Source organism: Dendropsophus ebraccatus, chromosome 1 (assembly GCF_027789765.1).
Source record: "Dendropsophus ebraccatus isolate aDenEbr1 chromosome 1, aDenEbr1.pat, whole genome shotgun sequence".
Classification (NCBI taxonomy): domain Eukaryota; kingdom Metazoa; phylum Chordata; class Amphibia; order Anura; family Hylidae; genus Dendropsophus; species Dendropsophus ebraccatus.
In genome coordinates, this window is record NC_091454.1 from 207152541 (window position 1) to 207172281 (window position 19741).

The 19741-nt window shown below is 42.6% G+C and overlaps 1 protein-coding gene and 1 long non-coding RNA gene across 3 annotated transcripts in view; one reads left to right on the forward strand and one right to left on the reverse strand.

Annotated features, from left to right (window-relative positions):
• The window catches only part of LOC138767929 (uncharacterized), a 141502-nt gene that overhangs the window by 88705 nt on the left and 33056 nt on the right, over positions 1–19741 (forward strand). The window lies entirely within an intron of this gene.
• The window catches only part of ADGRL1 (adhesion G protein-coupled receptor L1), a 279116-nt gene that overhangs the window by 48173 nt on the left and 211202 nt on the right, over positions 1–19741 (reverse strand). For both annotated transcript variants that reach the window (XM_069945803.1, XM_069945814.1), the window contains exon 4: positions 6007–6116. In XM_069945803.1, coding sequence (XP_069801904.1) covers positions 6007–6116 — 110 coding nt within the window. The remainder of the gene's footprint in view (positions 1–6006; positions 6117–19741) is intronic.

Sequence of the window (19741 nt, forward strand, 5' to 3'; positions counted from 1 at the left end):
AGGGTCTTAACATTTTCTACAAATGACTACATTAAGCTGATCTCTGCTCCAACCTAGTAAACATAAGGTATTTATACACAAAGCACAGTGGGGACTCTTTAGGAACAGGGTTGTTACTGTGGAACGTGGCCACATAAGTGCAGCTATGGTCAGAAGAAGCTATTGTTAAATCGAGATTGCCTTGGTAATCCAGTGGAGCCCCCTGTAGCTGGACCTATTCAGTTGAATGGTGCTATACTGCAGTTCATATGCACACTAGGTGACTGGGGGTCGCTGTAAGTCGACACCCCCACCACCACCATTCATGAAGTGTTAGTACATCCTAGCAATCTTGCATGCACAATTTTGCATTTTTCAGCTTAGTAAATTCCGGTTGTTTACAAAAGTAATCCCATATAGAGGCTCTATCTTGTGCCTCTTTCTTAAAGACTTGTGTATTTTCTTAAAGACTTTCAAAAAGAAAATCATCTCAATACTTGATACCAGCAAAGCCTGTTCATTGTTTGACGTTCATCTTTCTAATCTAAGGGTCCATTTACATAAAAAGAGTATCTGACAGGTTATCTGCTAAAGATTTGAAGCCAAAGCCAGAAACAGACTACAAACAGAGATCAAATCATGAAAGAAAGCCTGATATATCTCCTCTTTTCAAATGCATTCCTGGCTTTGGCTTCAAATATTTGGCAGAAAATCTGTCGGATAATCTTTCTGTGAAAATGGACCCTAACACATGTACCTTTCATCTGGTTGTCTTCAAATATCTCATAGTGTTCTCTCTATTGTCGTAACATTTTCGAAGACAGCGCCCCTTATTCATATGCGCCTTAGAGCTGTATTACACGGCCCAATGACTAGTGTAAGCGAGCGCCGATCTGCTAGATCAGCCCATTACTCAGCTCGATAATTGATAATTAGTGATGTCCATGCAGCCCTTGCCTTAAGGGTAGCTTAACAGGTACTGTATCTGCAGCAGATTTGATGGTGCAGATTTGATGCTGTGTTTATTTAGTCAAATCTGCTGCAGATCCGCTGCAGATCCGCAGCAGAAAATGATCTGTGATAAGGTACGTGTGAAGCTACCCTTAAAGTGTAAAATAATAAACTTTATACTTACCTGTTAACGCTCCCCGGTGTCCTTCTAGCTTCTGCCTACTCCCCGCAGCTGCCGCTGGCACCTCTGAGCCAGTGTCTAAAGTGACAGGCTGCCCAGCCAATCACTGGCCGAGACAGGACAGTGCCGCTGCTAGTGATTGGCTGAGTGGCCTGTCACTCCAAATACCAGCTCAGAAGTTCCGTCAGTGGCTGCAGGGAGCAGGCAGAAGCTAAAAGAACACCGGGGAGCATGGAGAGGTAAGTATAAAGTTTATTATTTTCTTTACACTATCATCACTAAAGACATAGGCCAACAAGTCCAACCTTTAATCTTACTGTGTTGATCCTGAGAGGGATACTAATTGCCTGATATTATATATAACTTTTCTATGAGTAAGATGTCTGTGTTAATCCTGGACAATATATCAAGGACATGTTTTTTCACAGAAACATATAGGAAATTGCATACTGTCCATATTGAGTTTCTCTATGTAAGGGGGGGTGGACAATATACCAGAAGCAGCTGGCAGCACTTAGTCACTGGCAGCAGCCAAGACATATTCAGCTAAATATTTTGACAATTGCAGAAAGCAAGAATGAGCAGTGCAGGGTTCAGACATCAAGACCTAAAGGGAATCTGTCAAACAAGTCAGTGGGTGCTCCTTCATCCGCAAAGTGACACAAGAAAGTGCACTCTCTATACAAATAGAGCATTTTTACCACATGCAAGGTGGCATCCCTAGCTTATTTTTATTATCTTATGCTCACCTTTAAAGGGAACCTGTTGCCTTGTTGCTGAGTTTAAACCACCACTACATTATGGGGCTATTAAATAGCTAGGTATGCTGGATGATAAGGAATAGTACACAAAAATAATTTTTTAACCATATGCGCACTGTCTTATAAATACTAGTCATCTGGGGGACGTCACCGCACTGCCCTGCTGTAATCACATCTGTTCTGGTGCCTTGGGAGCCTTTGTGGGCAACCAATCCCATCTTAATGGGTGTGAATACAGTGGGAGCTGTGTGATTCCTAAGACATGAGGCTCCTTCTCAGCTGTCCATTGGCCATAGTCCATAGATCTTAGCTGTCCATCCACCATTGTTCACAGACCTTAGCTGTCCATTGGCCATTGTCCTTAGACCTTAGCTGTCCATCCGCCATTGTTCATAGATCTTAGCTGTCCATCCGACATTGTTCATAGATCTTAGCTGTCCATCCGACATTTTTCATAGATCTTAGCTGTCCATCCGCCATTGTTCATAGATCTTAGCTGTCCATCCGACATTGTTCATAGATCTTAGCTGTCCATCCGACATTTTTCATAGATCTTAGCTGTCCATCCGCCATTGCTTATATACCTTAGTTGTCCATCCGCCATTGCTCATAGACCTTAGCTTTCCATCCACCATTGTTTATAAACCTTAGCTGTCCAGGGGTCAGAATGTCATTCTTCACTGTCAATGTGCTGTTGTTCCCAGGATCATCAACAATATAAAATTTTTCGAATCTAGTCTATCAGTATGCCACTATTCTTGGGTCTCAGTTGTCAGTTCTCCCCTGTTCTTTAGTCTCAGTTATAAATGTACCTTTTTAGGCTGTCATTGTGCTGGTTTTCTTGGCCTTCTGGTCTCAGCTGCTAGAGGGTTTCGGTTATTGAATCAGAATGTGATTGCTTAGGGATCACAATTCACTGTGTTCTTTCTTTTCTTTTTTTTTCTGCAAGTAGGAAATTGTTCTTAAATCTCAGCTGTCTATGGGCCAGTGTTCTTAGATCTCTGGTGACCATGTACTATTTTTCTTAAGGTATATTTTATATTAAGCCAACAGAAAGTGCCACCACTGGCAGGGTTGGCTGTCTGTCTGTCTAAGGTTTATGGCAGTCTGTTGACTCTACATCGACAAATCATAAGGGTGGAAAGAAGGACTGGAGGTTTGGGATGTTTAACTCCTGACCCTATTGTCCTGGGAAAGATATGCCATTGCCAGAGTGGTCTGGCTACAGCTTACTCCTCCCCTCTGTATTGGGATCACATAAACTTTCATGTGTGTGGGAGGTAAGGAGAGATAACATGCAGCAAACAGTAATTGGCCAGGTCACAGAAACAATCACTGTATCGTTCATTGGCCGCACATCTTCTGTTTAGACAGAGAGATGTGCAGCTGATAACAATGATTTTACCACCGCTCAAAAGATCAGTTCAGCCAAAGAGCGGGGGTTAATGAATGATAATTGGCACATGTAAAGGGGCCTTTAGATCTCAGCTGTCCATGAGCCATTTTTCTTAACTCTCAGGTTTCCATGTACAATTGTGCTGACTCTTCACCGATAGAGGGTCAGGTGTCTTGGATTTCCAATGCCTGACACAATTGTCCTGAGAGAGATAAGCCATCTTTAGGACTGTCAACTGTCTATGGGCCATTGTTCTAAGTTGTCAGTTGTCCATGGGCCATTTTTCTTAAGGCCCTATTCCACGGAACGATTATCGTCCGTATTCGGGCGATATCGGCCGCTACGGACGATAATCGTCCCGTGGAATAGAGTGCAACGATCAGCCGACATCGTTCATGTCGGCTGATCGTTGCAGTCGCTTGTTTTTCAACATGTTGAAAAACAAGCGACTGATACAGCAACGATCTGCTGCCGTCGCTCCGTTGAATAGGAGCGTCGGCAGCAGACGCTGCTATATCCTATGGGCTGCCCGGACGATCAGCGATCCCCCGGGCAGCCCCCCCGCAGCTCCCCGCCGCCCCCTCCCGCACTCACCCGCTCGCTGCAGCCGCGTTGAATAGCGGCGGCAGAGAGCGGGGAACAAGGAGCAAACGAGCGCTGAGAGCGCTCGTTTGCTCCTCTAAACGACCCCTGTAATAGGCCCTTTAGATGTCAGCTGCTAATGGGCCATTGTTCTTAAATGTCAACTGTCTATAGACCATTGTTCTTAGATGTCAGTTGTCCATTGGCCATTTTCTCAGATGTCAGCTGTCTATGGACCCTTGCTCTTAGATGTAACCTGTCCATGAGCCATTCTTCTTAGATATCAGTTGTCCATGAGCCATTGTTCTTAGATGTCTACTGTTCATGGGCCATGTTCTTAGCTGTCAGTTCTCCCCTGTTCTTTGGTCTCAGTTATAAATTTACCTATTTAGGCTGTCATTGGGCTGTTTTCTTGACCTCTTGGTCTCAGCTGCTAGAGGGTTCCTGTTATTGAAACTCAGCTATAGGATTGTGATTACTCTGGGATCACAATTCTCCATAATCTATCTTTTTGCTAGTATGAAGCAATTGCCATTTCACATCTACCCATCTGGTATTTATGCAATTGGACCCCTGAAACAGATAAGTGAACCATACCAGCAAATCGAACCACTGCTTGCTCATCCATGTAAGGTGAGATATTAATATTGCTAGCAATATATAATCTATAACCTACACTTATCCCATCGGTGCAGTGTTGTCTGCTCTTCTCATCTCAAAGTAATGACATATCCCTAGGACTTCATAAGACATAGGAACCCTTCAACCCTGGTCCTTGCAGTGCCGTTTCAGTGCTGCTGTATGTTCACAGTTTTTTGTTTTTTTTCAGCAATGTGACCACCCTTTGGATTACGAAACTAGACCTGGCCCTGTTCACATGACTAGGGCTACGCCACAGTCCCTCAAATGTTTGAATCAGAGCTGCAGCCCCTTTACTCTCATCATTGGTGATAGTTGCAGAGATTGGACCCCCACTGATCATAAAGCGATGGCACATCTTTCAGATATTCCATCGTTTCAGGAGATGTGAATACCTTTTTAAAATTTTAAACTGCAACACTAATACTAGTAATATACAAGAATAGTGTAGCCGGGGGAGAAGAAACACATTAGTGTCATGGATGTAGACAACTATAGTGATATACAGAACATTTCTCTGAAGAAAAACCTCAAAGAATAGTGCAATGGGGTAAAATATAATTTTCCAATAATAAAAAAAAGCTATCTACAAATGGGGGAGGACGTTATTGTAAACGTGAATGGTAAAGACACAGTGACATAGAAGTGTAAATGGATTTCTATAATGATGTATATGGGAATAAAAGTACTTAAGTGTGTTTGGTGAGGGACATGGCAGTCCCTTGGCTAACAATCTTGAAGTATAGTCATTTACTTAAGTATACGGGTATCTGGAGCCGTATCTGTCACCATGCGCAACATTTATTTCTGTTGGAATTCGCACTGTCTGTTTGATGCCATGTTATGTATAGCATGTGCTGCCTGACATTGTATGGCCACGGCCACACAACGTCTTTTTTTTGGCTGGCTATTATTTCGCGCCCAAATAACTGCTGTTGTTTTGTAATAATGGCCGTTATTTGGGCGCAAAATGACGGTCATCCAAAAAAAAACAATAAAAAAGCCTTTGTATGGTCGTGAGATATTACCATAAAGATATATTGTGTACTATTGTGTCTCTGTGATGTGGACAAAAACATAGATTTATAATACAATATTGGTTTTAACATAGTCTGTAACATTCGAATGAGAATTGGTGATGAGACCAGATGCAACAGGTTCCAAAGTCTTCCTTAGAGTGTAGCCATCAAAACCATACGTGGACACTTAGGGTAAATGTAAAAGCATTGCTGTGATGTTTCTCCTTGTAGAGACCACCAGCTGGTGAAGTGAGTCTTACAGGTCAGGCAATGCATCTTGGGATAAGGTATGCAAATGAGCTCCTCTCCAGAAAAGAGAAAACTATTTCAGGTGGCACTAGAGATACAGTTTTCTTCCCTCTGAAGGAGGAGGAGAACGTACTTGCTTGCATTATTTTGACACGTGTGCTTTGTGGCCTTCTATTGCGTGTGATTGTGGGGTTTTCTCCCACTCCTATATACATGCTTATGACGTTTCTCTAGATAGTGTATACTCACTGTATGGCACGCAGTCATACTGGACTTCTAGGTACTTGTAGGTCCCTGGACACGGGTCTGGGAAGGCTTCAGAATCGGCAATAACAACACACTGTGTGCGATTGTTACACCTGTAGAGAAAAGATATGAAAAACACATAAGGAATAGAGATGAGCGAGTAGTAAAATATTCGCAATATTGTAGCCCTAAGAAGGACTTTTGGGGTATTTCCTGCCTACAATCAGCTAAGTCCTCATTGTCCCTTCTCCAGCCTCTATCCCTGACTACCTTCAAGATGGCATCTAATAAAGAGCAGGAAAAGCCAAGTTCTTATACTCTGGAGGTCACATGAATGAAGACGCTGCTCTTGTGATGCCAGTGTGCTCCTAGAGCTTTTCACACCCCCCTTCATAGCTATTGGCTAGAAAAGAGGCGCCAGGCAAGGTGGGAGGAGAAACACATTTTTAAAGCATTTTTGTCCGGATGCTTGATCGAAAACGAGTATTTTGGATAGTGATCGAATAGCTAATCGATCGAGTACTACTTGCTCATCTCTAATAAGGAATGCTGATAATTTAGCATGTGGACCTTTGTGTATGTTCCCTGTAGGTATGTATAAGTATGCCTGTGTATAGTTATGTATGACTATAAATATGCGTGTGCACCATGTATGTGTGTCATAGTATATACGTATCTATGTTCTCATTGCATGAGCGTATATTGTATTGTTGGGGTGTTTATAGAAAAAAGAAAGTTGACAATGCATCCATCAACAATGCAGGGAACACGGCCCAAGATACTATTTGCCCCTTTCCACCTTATAATAATTACATCTTTTCTCATGGCTACAGACGGTGCAGGAGCACGGCGATCCATACTTAGCAGGAAAAGGCATTATTCCCAACAACTCCAATTCCCTATGGATGGTGTAGCGTACCTTTGATTAATGTCAAAGAAAACCTCACTTGGGATCTGAAAGTTTATATTTAGTTTTTCATTATCGCATCCCCACTAATGTTGGCATCCCCCAGAAAGAGTGTTGTCACAGACAGATATAATGACCTATCATATCAAAATGTTCAGGTCTGTTTTTAGCTTATTCTTGTAACCCACAAGCTATTGTTCTTCTCTGGTAAACAGTACAAGGCACATTTCAGTTAGCACATTATTAAAAGAAAAAAACATTTTGAGTTATACTTTTGTGTTTTTAACCTTATAATAGCCTTTCATTTATATGAAGATGTCACAAGTACTCAGTGATGCAGAGTTATGACTATGTCTAGTTAGACTATAGAAACACACACATAAATAGTCACTTATACATACAGATACACAAATATATATATAAATTGCATTTTTGTGAATGTATTAATAGTCAACAGAAACCAAAATTGGCAAAGGACTAGATTCCTAATCACTATGAAAGTTAAAGGGGTTGTGGTATTCTTTTCAGTCTGGAGAGCAGGAGAGGTTTTCTATGGGGATTTGCTACTGCTCTGGACAGTTCCTGACATGGACAGAGGTGGCAGCAGAGAGCACTGTGTCAGAGGTCAGGGGAGAACATTGGGGGTTGGTCAATGACAGTAAATCCTGTCACTGACTAGCCTTTGCTATCGGCACATTCTGGCCACATGAATCCAAACATTGTCCTGCATCAGGAGAAACCCAGGGCTCAATGCACCGGTACAAGGATTGACACTGGGGATTTATCCTAGTAACATACAGCAGTCAGAGTACTGCTGGCTACTATGTGGAGAGTTCTGTACCCCCCCAAGCAATTATCTCCCCAGACCATCACTGACCTACAGCCAAACCAGTCATCATAGATGATGTCGTAGGCAGCATGGAATTTACCATGGTTTCTCTAGCCTCAACATAATGTTCACTGCAGTGTCTCCAGACTCAGTATAACACCATGGTGTCTCCAGACTCAGCAAAACATTAACCACAGTGTCTCAAGACTCAGCATAACACCATGGTGTCTCCAGACTCAGTATAACATTCACCATGGTGTCTCCAGACTCAGTATAATGTTCACCGCGGTGTCTCCAGACTTAGTATAACGTTCACCACAATGTCTCCAGACTCAGTATAACATTCACCATGGTGTCTCCAGACTCAGTATAACACTCACCATGGTGTCTCCAGACTTAGTATAACGTTCACCACAATGTCTCCAGACTCAGTATAACATTCACCATGGTGTCTCCAGACTCAGTATAACACTCACCATGGTGTCTCCAGACTCAGTATAACATTCACCACCATGGTGTCTCCAGACTCAGTATAACACCATGGTATCTCTAGACTCAAAATAATGTTCACCAAGGTGTCTCCAGACTCAGAATAACGTTCACCAAGGTGTATCCAGACTCAGCATAACTTTCACCAAGGTGTATCCAGACTCAGCATAACTTTCACCACGCTTTCTCCAGATATGGCATAACATTTACCATGGTGTCCCTAAACTTAACATTTCGTTTATCAGTGTCTCTCAGGATAACTTTTACCATAGTGTCTCCAGACAGAATAAGCACAGTGGGGAAGAGTTACGCCCCTGGTTTACGCCAAAGAAAAGGTGCAGATTTTTGCGCAAACCACCATTTGCCTGATGGGCAGACAAGGTAGGGAGGAAGCCTCCTCCTGCGCCTAATTTATCATGATTTATGCCTGTATACAGGTGTAAATCATTATTGAAATCTACACCTGCTCTAGAGCTTTACGGCAGGTGCAGGTCCCGCCCATTTCTCACCACTGACCCCGCTCAGACTCTGACTGTCGCCCTGATCCATTCCCGTCTTGACTACTGAAACTCCCTACTAATCGGTCTTCCTTTCTCTAAGCTCGCTCCTCTCCAGTCTATCCTGAACGCAGCAGCCAGGCTCATCTTACTCTCCAGCCGCTATACCGACGTTTCCCCTCTGTGCCAGTCACTGCACTGGTTACCCATTAAATCCAGAATCCACTTAAAACTCCTCACCCTCACCCATAAAGCTCTCCACAACTCTGCCCCTCCATACATCTCCTTCCTCATTTCCACCTATCATCCTTCCCGTGCTCTGCGCTCTGCAAATGATCTAACCTTAACATCTTCCATAATCAGAACATCTCATTCCCGCCTCCAAGACTTCTCTCGTGCTGCACCAGTTCTCTGGAACGCCCTACCCAAACATATCAGACTCATACCCAATACTCACAGTTTCAAGCGTGCCCTGAAGACTCATCTCTTCAGGCTCGCCTATAACATTCCCTAAACGGTTTCCCCCTTTTGTTGTTTCCCTTGCTCTATCTCTGACGGTTCCTGCACTTTTTATGTTTACTTGCATCAGACATTGGCGTTGTTACTGGCGGATTATCCTGTATTTCTAACTATGTACAATGGCTGGACCATGGACAAATAAAGCACTTATGTCTGGTGCGAACGAAAATTTATAGTCTGTAAGCTCCAAAGAGCAGGTCCCGTTTATACTTTGTATTTTTGTTTTTATTTATGTTCTTATTTATTTCAATTTAACTGTGTATTATGTGACCTCTGTACTGTATGCATAGAAAAAAAAAGCGCTGCGGAATCTGTTGGCGCTATACAAATACATTTATTATTATTATTATTATTATTATTATTATTATTATTATTAATATTATTATTATTATAAGAGACATATGCCTTTTAGTAAATCTGGCGGACTGCATTGTGCAAGGTCTTGATAAGTCTCAACCAGTGCCTCTGAACTCTGTTTATCATAGTATCTCTAGACTCTTTTACATCTGTCACATGTGCTTAGCGTGGACCTGCTCTCATATTTGAAGAGAACAAGTTGCCAAAAGTGGACCTGTCAATTCTGGGGTTCTGTGCTGAATGGATCAAGCTGCATGGTGCTGGGCTGTGAGCACAGATCCCACTAGAGGAGTCATATAGTTTGAAACTGCTCTGCCATGGATTCATCAATGGCTTCGTGATTTCGCCATGGCTATTATCCTTGTCACTGCTAATAGCATGAGGCAGCACCTTTAAAGGGGTTATCCAGCGCTACAAAACATGGCCACTCCCCCCCCCCCCCCGTTTTGGCTCCAGTTCAGATGTGGTTTGCAATTAAAGGGGTACTCCAGCGGGGGGGGGGGACACTTTTTCGCTGGGACCCGCATCACAGCGCTCCTGTCCCCGGTTCCCGGCCGCTTCCTGGTGTCTGACACGGGTCCGAGATGTGACGTCTCAGGTCCGCTCAGCCAGTCAGTGACAGAGGCGGGATCTGAGCGGACTTGAAACGGATCCCGCCTCTGTCACTGACTGGCTGAGCGGACCTGAGACGTCACGTTTTGGGCCCGCGTCAGACACCAGGAAGCCACCGGGGACCGGAGCGCTGCAATGCGGGACCCGCCGCTGGTCCCAGAGAAATAGTGCCCCCCCGCTGGAGTACCCCTTTAATCTCCATTTACTTCAATGGAACTGAGTTTGAAACCCCACCCAATCTGGAGACAAGAGAGGGGGAAAAGTGGCCACGTTTTTATAGCGCTGGATAACCCCTTTAAGTCATTCAGGTCGCAGCCCATCTCCCCCAAGATGCATGCATTATCCAACATGTGGGAGCACAGCCTATGTGGTTGTATTACCTCTGTAGACTCCCTGTTGTCAAACTGGACAGACAAGTCCCTAAAGTTTGATTGGCTTGGTATTTATAGGTTGTGTTCTGATATAGCACTGGACGTGTGTTTTTTTTTTTAGGCTTTGTTCACGTCTTGGTACTACATGCCTGTACTGACGTGTTTTTGCCAGAAATGACTGAAACCGATGTAAAAATGACACATTACTGTGATTTGCGGCATGTGAACACTGCCTTATTAATTTCATGATTGCATCCAGCACTGCATGAAGTTTTTTTTAATTGCCTAAAACACAAACGGACTTGCAACATTGACTCCGTTATTAGAGTATTCTGTGTATTTGCTGACTACCGATCCTGTTCACAGCACACTATTTAGTTGTTTTCTTTGGTTGGTGAGTAATTGCTTCAGAAAATACACAGACTATTCTAATAATTGTTTCAATGTTGCAAGGACATTTCTATTTTAGGCAATCGAAAAAACTGCATGAAATGCCTGATGCAGTCAAGAAATGCCTAAAGGCGTTGTCTTACCCGCTGAATGCTCAGTTAAGCACCGTTGCATCCCCGCTCGCTTCCTGGTTTGGCACAGGGGGTAGTGTTGCTGGGATGCGGTGATGCCAAGCTGAATCAGCTTAGCTTTACTGTGTCTCCCTATGAGCTTTTACATGTCTCCAGGGTCAATCCAAGCCCTGGAGACATGTGTAAGCTCAGTGGGAGAGAAGCAATAAAGTATACTTACCACTACTTTAGGTCCTGACCACCCAACTGGCGTCTCAGCCCAGCCACCACTCTCAACGCAGACAACGGCGGTCGGGAACCTAGGCAACAAACTATTAACACCACAGAGAAATGACGGGAGAAACTATTTTGCTAATGCCCAATTTTGCTTTCGCATTCCCCACCAAAGGTTTAGATGATGGGAATACCCCTTTAAGTGTTCCCTTAGACACAGATGGACATCTGTGAAATTTCAAACAAACATAGAAAAATAAGTATAATGCGTTATATACACACTTACATACTCAAGTACATAAACATACATACTCAGATACATACACGTACATACCCAGATACATACACATACAGAATTTATGGCCACTTTCCATGTGTATAGGTTTGTTTTGCAAACTACCTGTTTTAGTCCCACTAGTGGACTACATTTGAGCCATTTGAAGCCACTCTGTACCCAAAATCTGCCCCCACCCCCCATACCGTTGATAGCTGCTTTTAATCCAAGATCTGTCCTGGGGTCCGTTCGGCAGGTGATGCACTTATTGTCCTAAAAAATAACTTTTAATCTTTTAAGCCTGTGTCTAGGTGTGGCCTAGAGTGTCTGTGCCCTAGACCTGCAACGTCCCTCTGTCCCTCCTCTCCATCCTCTTCACTATCAGGAATGCCCCAGGGAAGATTTCTCCTTTTCATCACTTGTCTAAACACTGTACATGTGCTAGATCATTAAGGCACATGTGCAGTGTTCAGACAAGTGATGATTAGGAGAAATCCTGCCCAGGGCCATCCCTAATGATGAAGAGGGCGGGGAGGAGGGACGGAGAGGCGGTGCACAGACACTAGGGCACAGACACTGTAGGCCACGCTGGCTTGACACAGGGCTGCAAGTTTTAAAGTTGTTTTTTAGGACAATAACTGTAACTGTATTATCTGCCAAACAGACCCCAGGATCTTGTATTAAAAGCAGCTATTGGACAATAAAAGTGGTTTGGGGGGAGGGGGGGGGGGGGGGTAGCTGCTGCTAGCATGTTGTGATATGCATGTAATAGGAAGATGATCTTAGTTCTATCAAAGCTGATTGTTGGGTAGACTTTCTGAAAATGTGTGCAAATCCCATAGATCATCTGACTTGTCTCTACTACACAGAGTATACTGCATAAAACTCCTCAGTTCTTGTTCATTGTAGACACATGAGACATCCAGCTGTATAATCCTTGATGCATAGGATTTTAGTAGGAGGCGTTGGATGTAATCAATAGGGCGCACTCTGCGACTGGAAATGTTCCACCATTTGTCTGAATACTAGGAATATGTGGGGGACCTCACAGTTACGTAATCTGAGAAGATAGCGCATATGTTACACATGGGCTAGAATTAATAGTGCGGCATAGTATAGATGAGGAGGCACCAACCCTGTCAGAGCTTGTTAAGAAGATCAATTGGTTGCTCAGGTCAGAGAAAGGAGGATACTTAAAAGAGGGATCATTGCTAAATTTGACAGGGTATGGGCTTTGTGGATGGACTCCCCCATGGCGTCCAAGGAATTAATGAGATATAGGTTGGGATGGTTATAGTCTCTCAATAAAAGAAAAACCAATCCCTTCTGCTTTACGACTGAATATGTTCCTCCCTGCTGATCCTATATTCTCCTTTCTTTTTATTTATTTTTTTCTAGAAGGAACCTATTGATAGCTGTTCATCTAAAGGACTTCCCATTGTAATAACCTAAACACTATAAAAATACTCAATTAAAAAAAACTAAAATTATATGTGACTCTACCCTTATATACAAACAAACACATATTATATATATATATATATATATATATATATATATATATATATATATATATATATATATGGCATATAACATAATGGGCAGAGCAGATGGGCCTAATGGTTCTTTTCTGCCAGCAAGTTCTCTGTTTCTATATATTATAGTGATTTCTCTCTCTTCCGTCTGCTAAGTCTTGTATAATAGGCTTTCTACTGAATACAGCTCATGCAGTGCCAAACCTTGGATTACTTTCCGCAAGATTTTATTTTTTAATCTATGCATTACTTTCCATTTTTTACTCTGCCTCAATTACTGCGTATTTTTTTTTTATCCATTAAGGGTTTTAATATAATGTAGCCTGATGAGAAAAAAAAACTAATAATAGCTGTATTATAGGTTTATTAATACAATGCATTTATATTTAATATCTAATAAATTATTATCAGTAATATGTTGCTGCGGACGTTTCATTAAAGCCATCAGTTTTCTCTCCGCTAACTTCAGGCCCCAGCATTTAGGAGTGTGAAGCCTGAATTTTATTGGAGAAAATTGGGACAACGATGAGATAACTAGATGTATGGTAATATATGCAAAAAAAAAGGGACACCAGCCGGACTTTGATCTTGGTTTTGTAGAACATACCGCACCACAGGCTGCACAAGTGTCACTATGGGGAGAAACACCACGGACGAGGACAATTTCATAATAGGTTGGGGATGAAGACAAGTAGCGGTGGAGTATAAAAGGCAGACGCCACACTCACACATGGTGAAGTCATTTGTCGTTGTTGGAATTTGTTTTCTTGCAAAAGTATGATAGGGCTTGTCCAGAAAATACGTTTTATACTTGAAAAAGCTCGGGGTGGGATATAAACGGAATAAAAACCCAACATGCATGTATCTACTGACAATACCCTGCCATTGCTACTTGGGTTCTGATTTTCTCTGTGGGGAGTCAGCACTATGGCTAATAATTGGCAGAACGGGATCCATGTGTCCATCCATTTATGTGTCCAAAGGAAAGCAGAAATAGCTTGGTATTAAATGTCTGTCAGTACCCACAGGGGGTACTCATGCCCTTGTTCTTTAGCTGATTTTAGTTAACCTCCATTGGGGCTGTGTTCTTTAACTAAAGTGGATAGGTTCTACCTCTAAGCTCTCCCCTCTCCAGTCCATCCTAAATGCAGCTGCCACGCTCTTCTCCCTGTCCAGCCATTACAACGATGCTCCCTCCCCTTTGCCAGTCACTACACTGATGCCTCCCCCCTGTGCCAGTCAATCCGTTCCCTGTGGCAGTCACTGCCCTGATGCCTCCCCCTGTGCCAGTCACTACATTGATGCCTCCCCCTGTGCCAGTCACTCCTTTCTCTTGTGCCAGTCACTAAAATGATGCCTCCACTCTGTGTCAGTCACTGCACTGATGTTTCTCCCTATGGCAGTCACTACACTGCAGGGGTAATGTATGTGTGTGGGGGATGTGGGGGTTATAGTTGGCATGTCTTTGTAAGAGTAAATTGGTTTACTTTACTATGTAGTGACGTGCACAAAATTTAAAATTTATCATGTTTTTTGCATACACTAGTCTGTATCATTTCTTTCTTCTGCTTGATATGTAGACGTAGAGACAGTTTTTTTTTATTTTTTATAATTATGTGAAAAGTTTTTGCAGAGTTTATGATGACATTATGGTGGGCCTCCAGTCCAGTCTTATGGCAGTCCATTCCAACCTAATTCCTATTTGTATGTGGTTATATAGTTCGATATGATTGTCTCTGGGGAAGAACTTTTATTTCCTATAGAAAGAAGAGGGTGATCACCTTACCCCTTTCCAATGAAGACTGCAGATTTAGGATCGCAGTGCAGAATTTTTATTGCCACACTCCCTAATGACAAACGTGCAGTCTGGGAGCGTGACAGTAAGTATTATCTTCTTTATTGCTTCCAAGCCCGGGGGTTGTTGTGCTGTATAGAAGAATATAATCACTATTATACTGGACAGTATTTTATGTATTGTATCTATATGACAAATGCACTGTGACCTTACTGATTTCCTGTAGGCTCCTTCTAACACGTTTCCTAGGTTATCGCCTTCCACAGCTTCTCGATATGATGTGCCGGTCATTATTTAGAATAATTTGCTTGTTGACATGATGACCACAAGTTGTTCTACTGCAGCAATGGAAAAGTCTGAGGTTTCCGAGTAGTGCGGCCTTAAGGGATGTGGCTAAGGCTAATTAAATTAAGAAGAATTCAATATAAATTCTGGATCAATTTTTTGATTTAGGATACTGTATTGCTAAATGAGAGCTTTCCGTAAGACCCCCTCCATAAGTAACATTACCCCAGTCCAACCGTTTGACCTCCAAATAGTTTATTACATTTGGACTTAAGGCTTCTACACAACAACTGATGGATCACTGTTTCTGCCAGTAAGATGTGCCACCTCATTATACACCCCTGTCATACACAATTGGGCCAAGCGGTGTCCCTTCGGCTGCTTAATGAGAAGCTATTTTCAATATGTACCGTCATTTATCATGTACAGATGGAGCCATGCTTATCGCTTCTTGAGAAGGTTATTCTAACCCTCTATGTTATTTCATCTGCTCCCTGTAACATTCGACAATTTCTCCTGAGGAGTTAATTGGATTTGATGTTTCACGATAACCTGAACTTCTGCATACCCAAAATGAGTTGTAACCACTTACTCGGGCCACACAAGCTGCGATAATTAGGGTGACATTGGGCAGCTGGTACAATAGAGCTCGACGCCGGGCCTGAAAAACGACTGCGCTATCCCATAACACTTTCATCAACCCGTAGAGGAAACTTATAGGACAAATGGGTAAATGGAGTTGGGAGATCGCATCTATAACATGTAGCTACACGTGTGATTACAGGGAGGTTAAGTACTAAGGCACTTTCCATTCTATGATCCAGTAGCAGCCATTAAACAGGACCCGCCAACATGTCTAAGTAAGTACTTCTACACCAATTAGCCACCTGTGTAGTATTGTACAGGTCCCCTATGCTGCCAAAACAGCTCTGTCCCATAGAAACATAAACTCTTTAATACCTTGAAAGATGTCCTGAGACCCTTTAGAGGAGTTAGCCATGTTTTCAAGGAATTAAAAAAGTAAGAATATAGTAAAAAAATTGTTAGCCTCTTCTTCGTTCCTATGGTGATACACTGTGCAAGTTCTGATGGGCCCCCAAGTCTTTCTTCACTCCTCGTTTAGGCCTCCATGGATCTGAATTTTCTTATGCATTCCCTGTCGGTGGATGTGATGTTATGACTGATCGGTGTGTGTTATTATTTGGGCAATGTTGAGTGGATAAGACATTGTATTCTTTTATTTGGCATTGTTTGGTTGTGGTATTTTTGCTGCTATTTGGACCCTCTGTGGCACAGCAATATGAGCTCAGTAGTGGTGTTAATTGGACACCTTTGGGCACCATGGGGGTGTTATTTGCCGTGTGATAGTTTCTAAGGGGCCATTATTTTTTATTTTGCTATAGTTTCTTATTTTGTACTATATTGTATTTTTACCCTCTTCATATGTTTCCTCTTCATTCTCCTTTTCCATCCTAGAAAGATAAGTAAATGTCCCAATAGGATACGAGGTATGTAGGGGAAAAAAATGAGGGCACTCCCCACTTAAACGTACACTGTCTTTATTTCATCTGTAGTGAAAATACAATTCAGCAGGTAAAATTCATGTCGGTCACGGACGCCAAACACTCGTTCAGTGATTGCAGTCACAGCTGTATCATCAGACCTCAGGGTTTGATGAAGCGCGCATGCGCGCGATACAGCTGTGACTGCAATCACTGAACGAGTGCTTGGCGTCTGTGCCCGACATGAATTTTACCTGCTGAATCGTATTTTCACTACAGATGAAAAGTGGTGAGTGCCGCTCTGTCAATCACCAGGACAGTGTCACGGTTGGCAACCTATCACCTCAGACACTGTGGGGAGCTAGTAGGACATCATGGAGCGTGGATGTATAACTTTGTTTTTTTCTCCCACAGTCATCAGCTGTTGGTCGCGCATCGCTAGTACACGTAGCAATGCACGCCCGGTGGATGATGATTTTAGGTTCTAACCTAAACATGTGATCAGCTGATGATTGTTGACATCCGCTGATCATTGTCTTTATTACATGGAGCGATGATCTGCCCAATTGGCCTGAGTCAGCAGATTATCGCTCCATGTAATAGGGCTCTAAGTTACATCAGTCTGTCCCACCCTGGCCCAGCAGTCAGCCAGAGTCATTGTCTTTGCAGTCAGATAATGTCCAACCGGTAAGGAGAATTTAGCTGGTGGATCTCAGAGCTAGTGACTGGGCCACAGGACTGAGGCCTAGTGAAGAACTCCTGGCACTCACCAGGTCATTTCTGCAATTTATTCACATTCCCATAAGGAGGTTACAGTCAGAGGATGTTTCGGCACACAGACCTTCATCAACTAGCTAGTTGATGAAAGCCAGTGTGCCAAAATGCATGCTATGACTGTAACCTCCTTATTGTAATGTGAATAAATCGCAGAAATGACCTGGTAAGTGCCGGGAATTTTTTTACAATTGCCATGAATTTTACTACCACGGCCTGGCCTGAGGCCAGACCCGACAGTCTTGGCAGCTAATATTGCTGTATAGCTGTGCACCCCGCAGCTTGGCACACAAGGAGTTGATCTGAGAGGAATTGCTACTTAAAGGTTTGGACCCCACCTTGGGCCCTTCAGATTGAGAATTTACTTATAGAACAGAAGAAACTGAGAATTGGGAAAATCCAAGGAAATCCCGCTTCTACTTACTAAGACCTGTGCTCAAAAGTATATAGATGTGTGTCTATCCTTCAGTTATTCTACAATCCTGCGCCAGGGAAAAGAAACCATGAGTGATTTGTTCTATTTTAACTCGTCTCCTATCATTTTGCACTTCATCATCAAGGGAATCCCATTAGCTAGGATACACTACACAGGGATTGCCCAAGGGAACCACTATCTCCATCATCTCTAGTACAGCCATCTCTTCACTGTGTCAGCTCTAGGACTGCGGGATTCATTGGGGACTTCCAACCACAGTGACCCCACCATGACAGAGGATTACTTTTCCCATCATCCATCTTTCTGGCCCTCCTTCCCACGAAATCCCCCTGGACTGCAGTAGAGGTCTTCCGTTTAAAGTTTTGTTCAGAGAAAACTTTAGCCAATGTGCACTATATTCATGGCGGTAAACAGAATTTTGCACAACATAATAAAAAAAAATAATCATTCACTGACGTTTATGATGTAAGAATAAAAAAAAAGGGCTGAAGTACCATGTAACGCTATCAGGTAAATGTTCCCGGATCTATGACAGGTGTGTATGAATATTTCCCCACAGACGTCTCTGTCAGAGCAAAATCATTTTCCTATATGCTTCATAATAACCGAAATGTCACAAAATACGTAAAATGTTGTACAGTGCCAGTTCGCGGCATTTTAACTTCAACTACAGTCGCCAGGTCGGACCTGTCACGGGCTGCTGGCATTTTGAAGGAAAAAAAAAATTGGAGCACCTACCTAATAAATAAACTGCAACTCAGCTCCTAAGTGTGATAGACAAAGTAAAGTGACCTCCAAAATATTGTGTGCTATTATTATTATTTAAATTTTTTTTTTGCACCATTTATACTTCACATGATGTAAACTTTTAATAAAGATCTCCTCTCATATACAGGGTTATTAGTCACTTTTTCTTAGAACTTTTTCTAGTCCGTGACTTTCTTATGATCCACCACTCTTGAATTCACTGGTATCGGGTTTGCTCTCTGTTAAGGGGCATTCACATGTTCCTTGATTACAGTCCATTTAAATCTTCGTGCTACAGTACCATCATAGCCGCGTGGTTAGTACAGTAATGCGTGTCAGTCCAACCGCAGAAACAAAGAGAGATAGGCCGTGCTACACGTGGATATTCCTGTATATGTAACCACTGGCGAATAGCTACCGGATTTAGCCACATAGGGGGTGCTAACCAATACAGCGCATAATAAATCCAACAATATAGAGAAAAGTGTTTGCACTCACCCTCGAAGTCTTCTAAAACTTTTATTTATTTCATCTTTTTATAAAACCGACATAGTGCAGATATAAATTGGAGCAGTCTGCTCCAATTTATGTCCGTACTATGTCCGTTTTATAAGAAGATTAAGTAAAAGTTTTAGAAGACATCGTGAGTGAGTGCAACCACTTTTTTCTATATTGTTGGTAGTACATATCAGTACTGTAGCTCGAAGATTTAACTAATTCGGAGCTAAAGGCATCATAATGATAAATGATGCCAGGAACTCTGAACTTTGTTCTGTAGCACGTTGTGCATATTTACGGGCCCTGCGCGGAACAAGGCCTAATTTTTTTCCCGTTTGATATTTTTCACTGGTGGATGGAAAAAGGCTCGGCCTGCATTGATTTGGGTGTGGACCATTTGGGAATGGGAAATTTATTTGCCACTCACAAAGTGTAAGTTTCAATTCACACATATATTTTTGGTTGTGGATATCCTGAACAGTGCCGCTCCTGATTTTTATGTGTTTTTTTTAGGTAGTTTCTTTTGGAGGGAACTCCAAAGTTTAGGATTTGCATAGTTTTTCCCGGAAAATAAGTC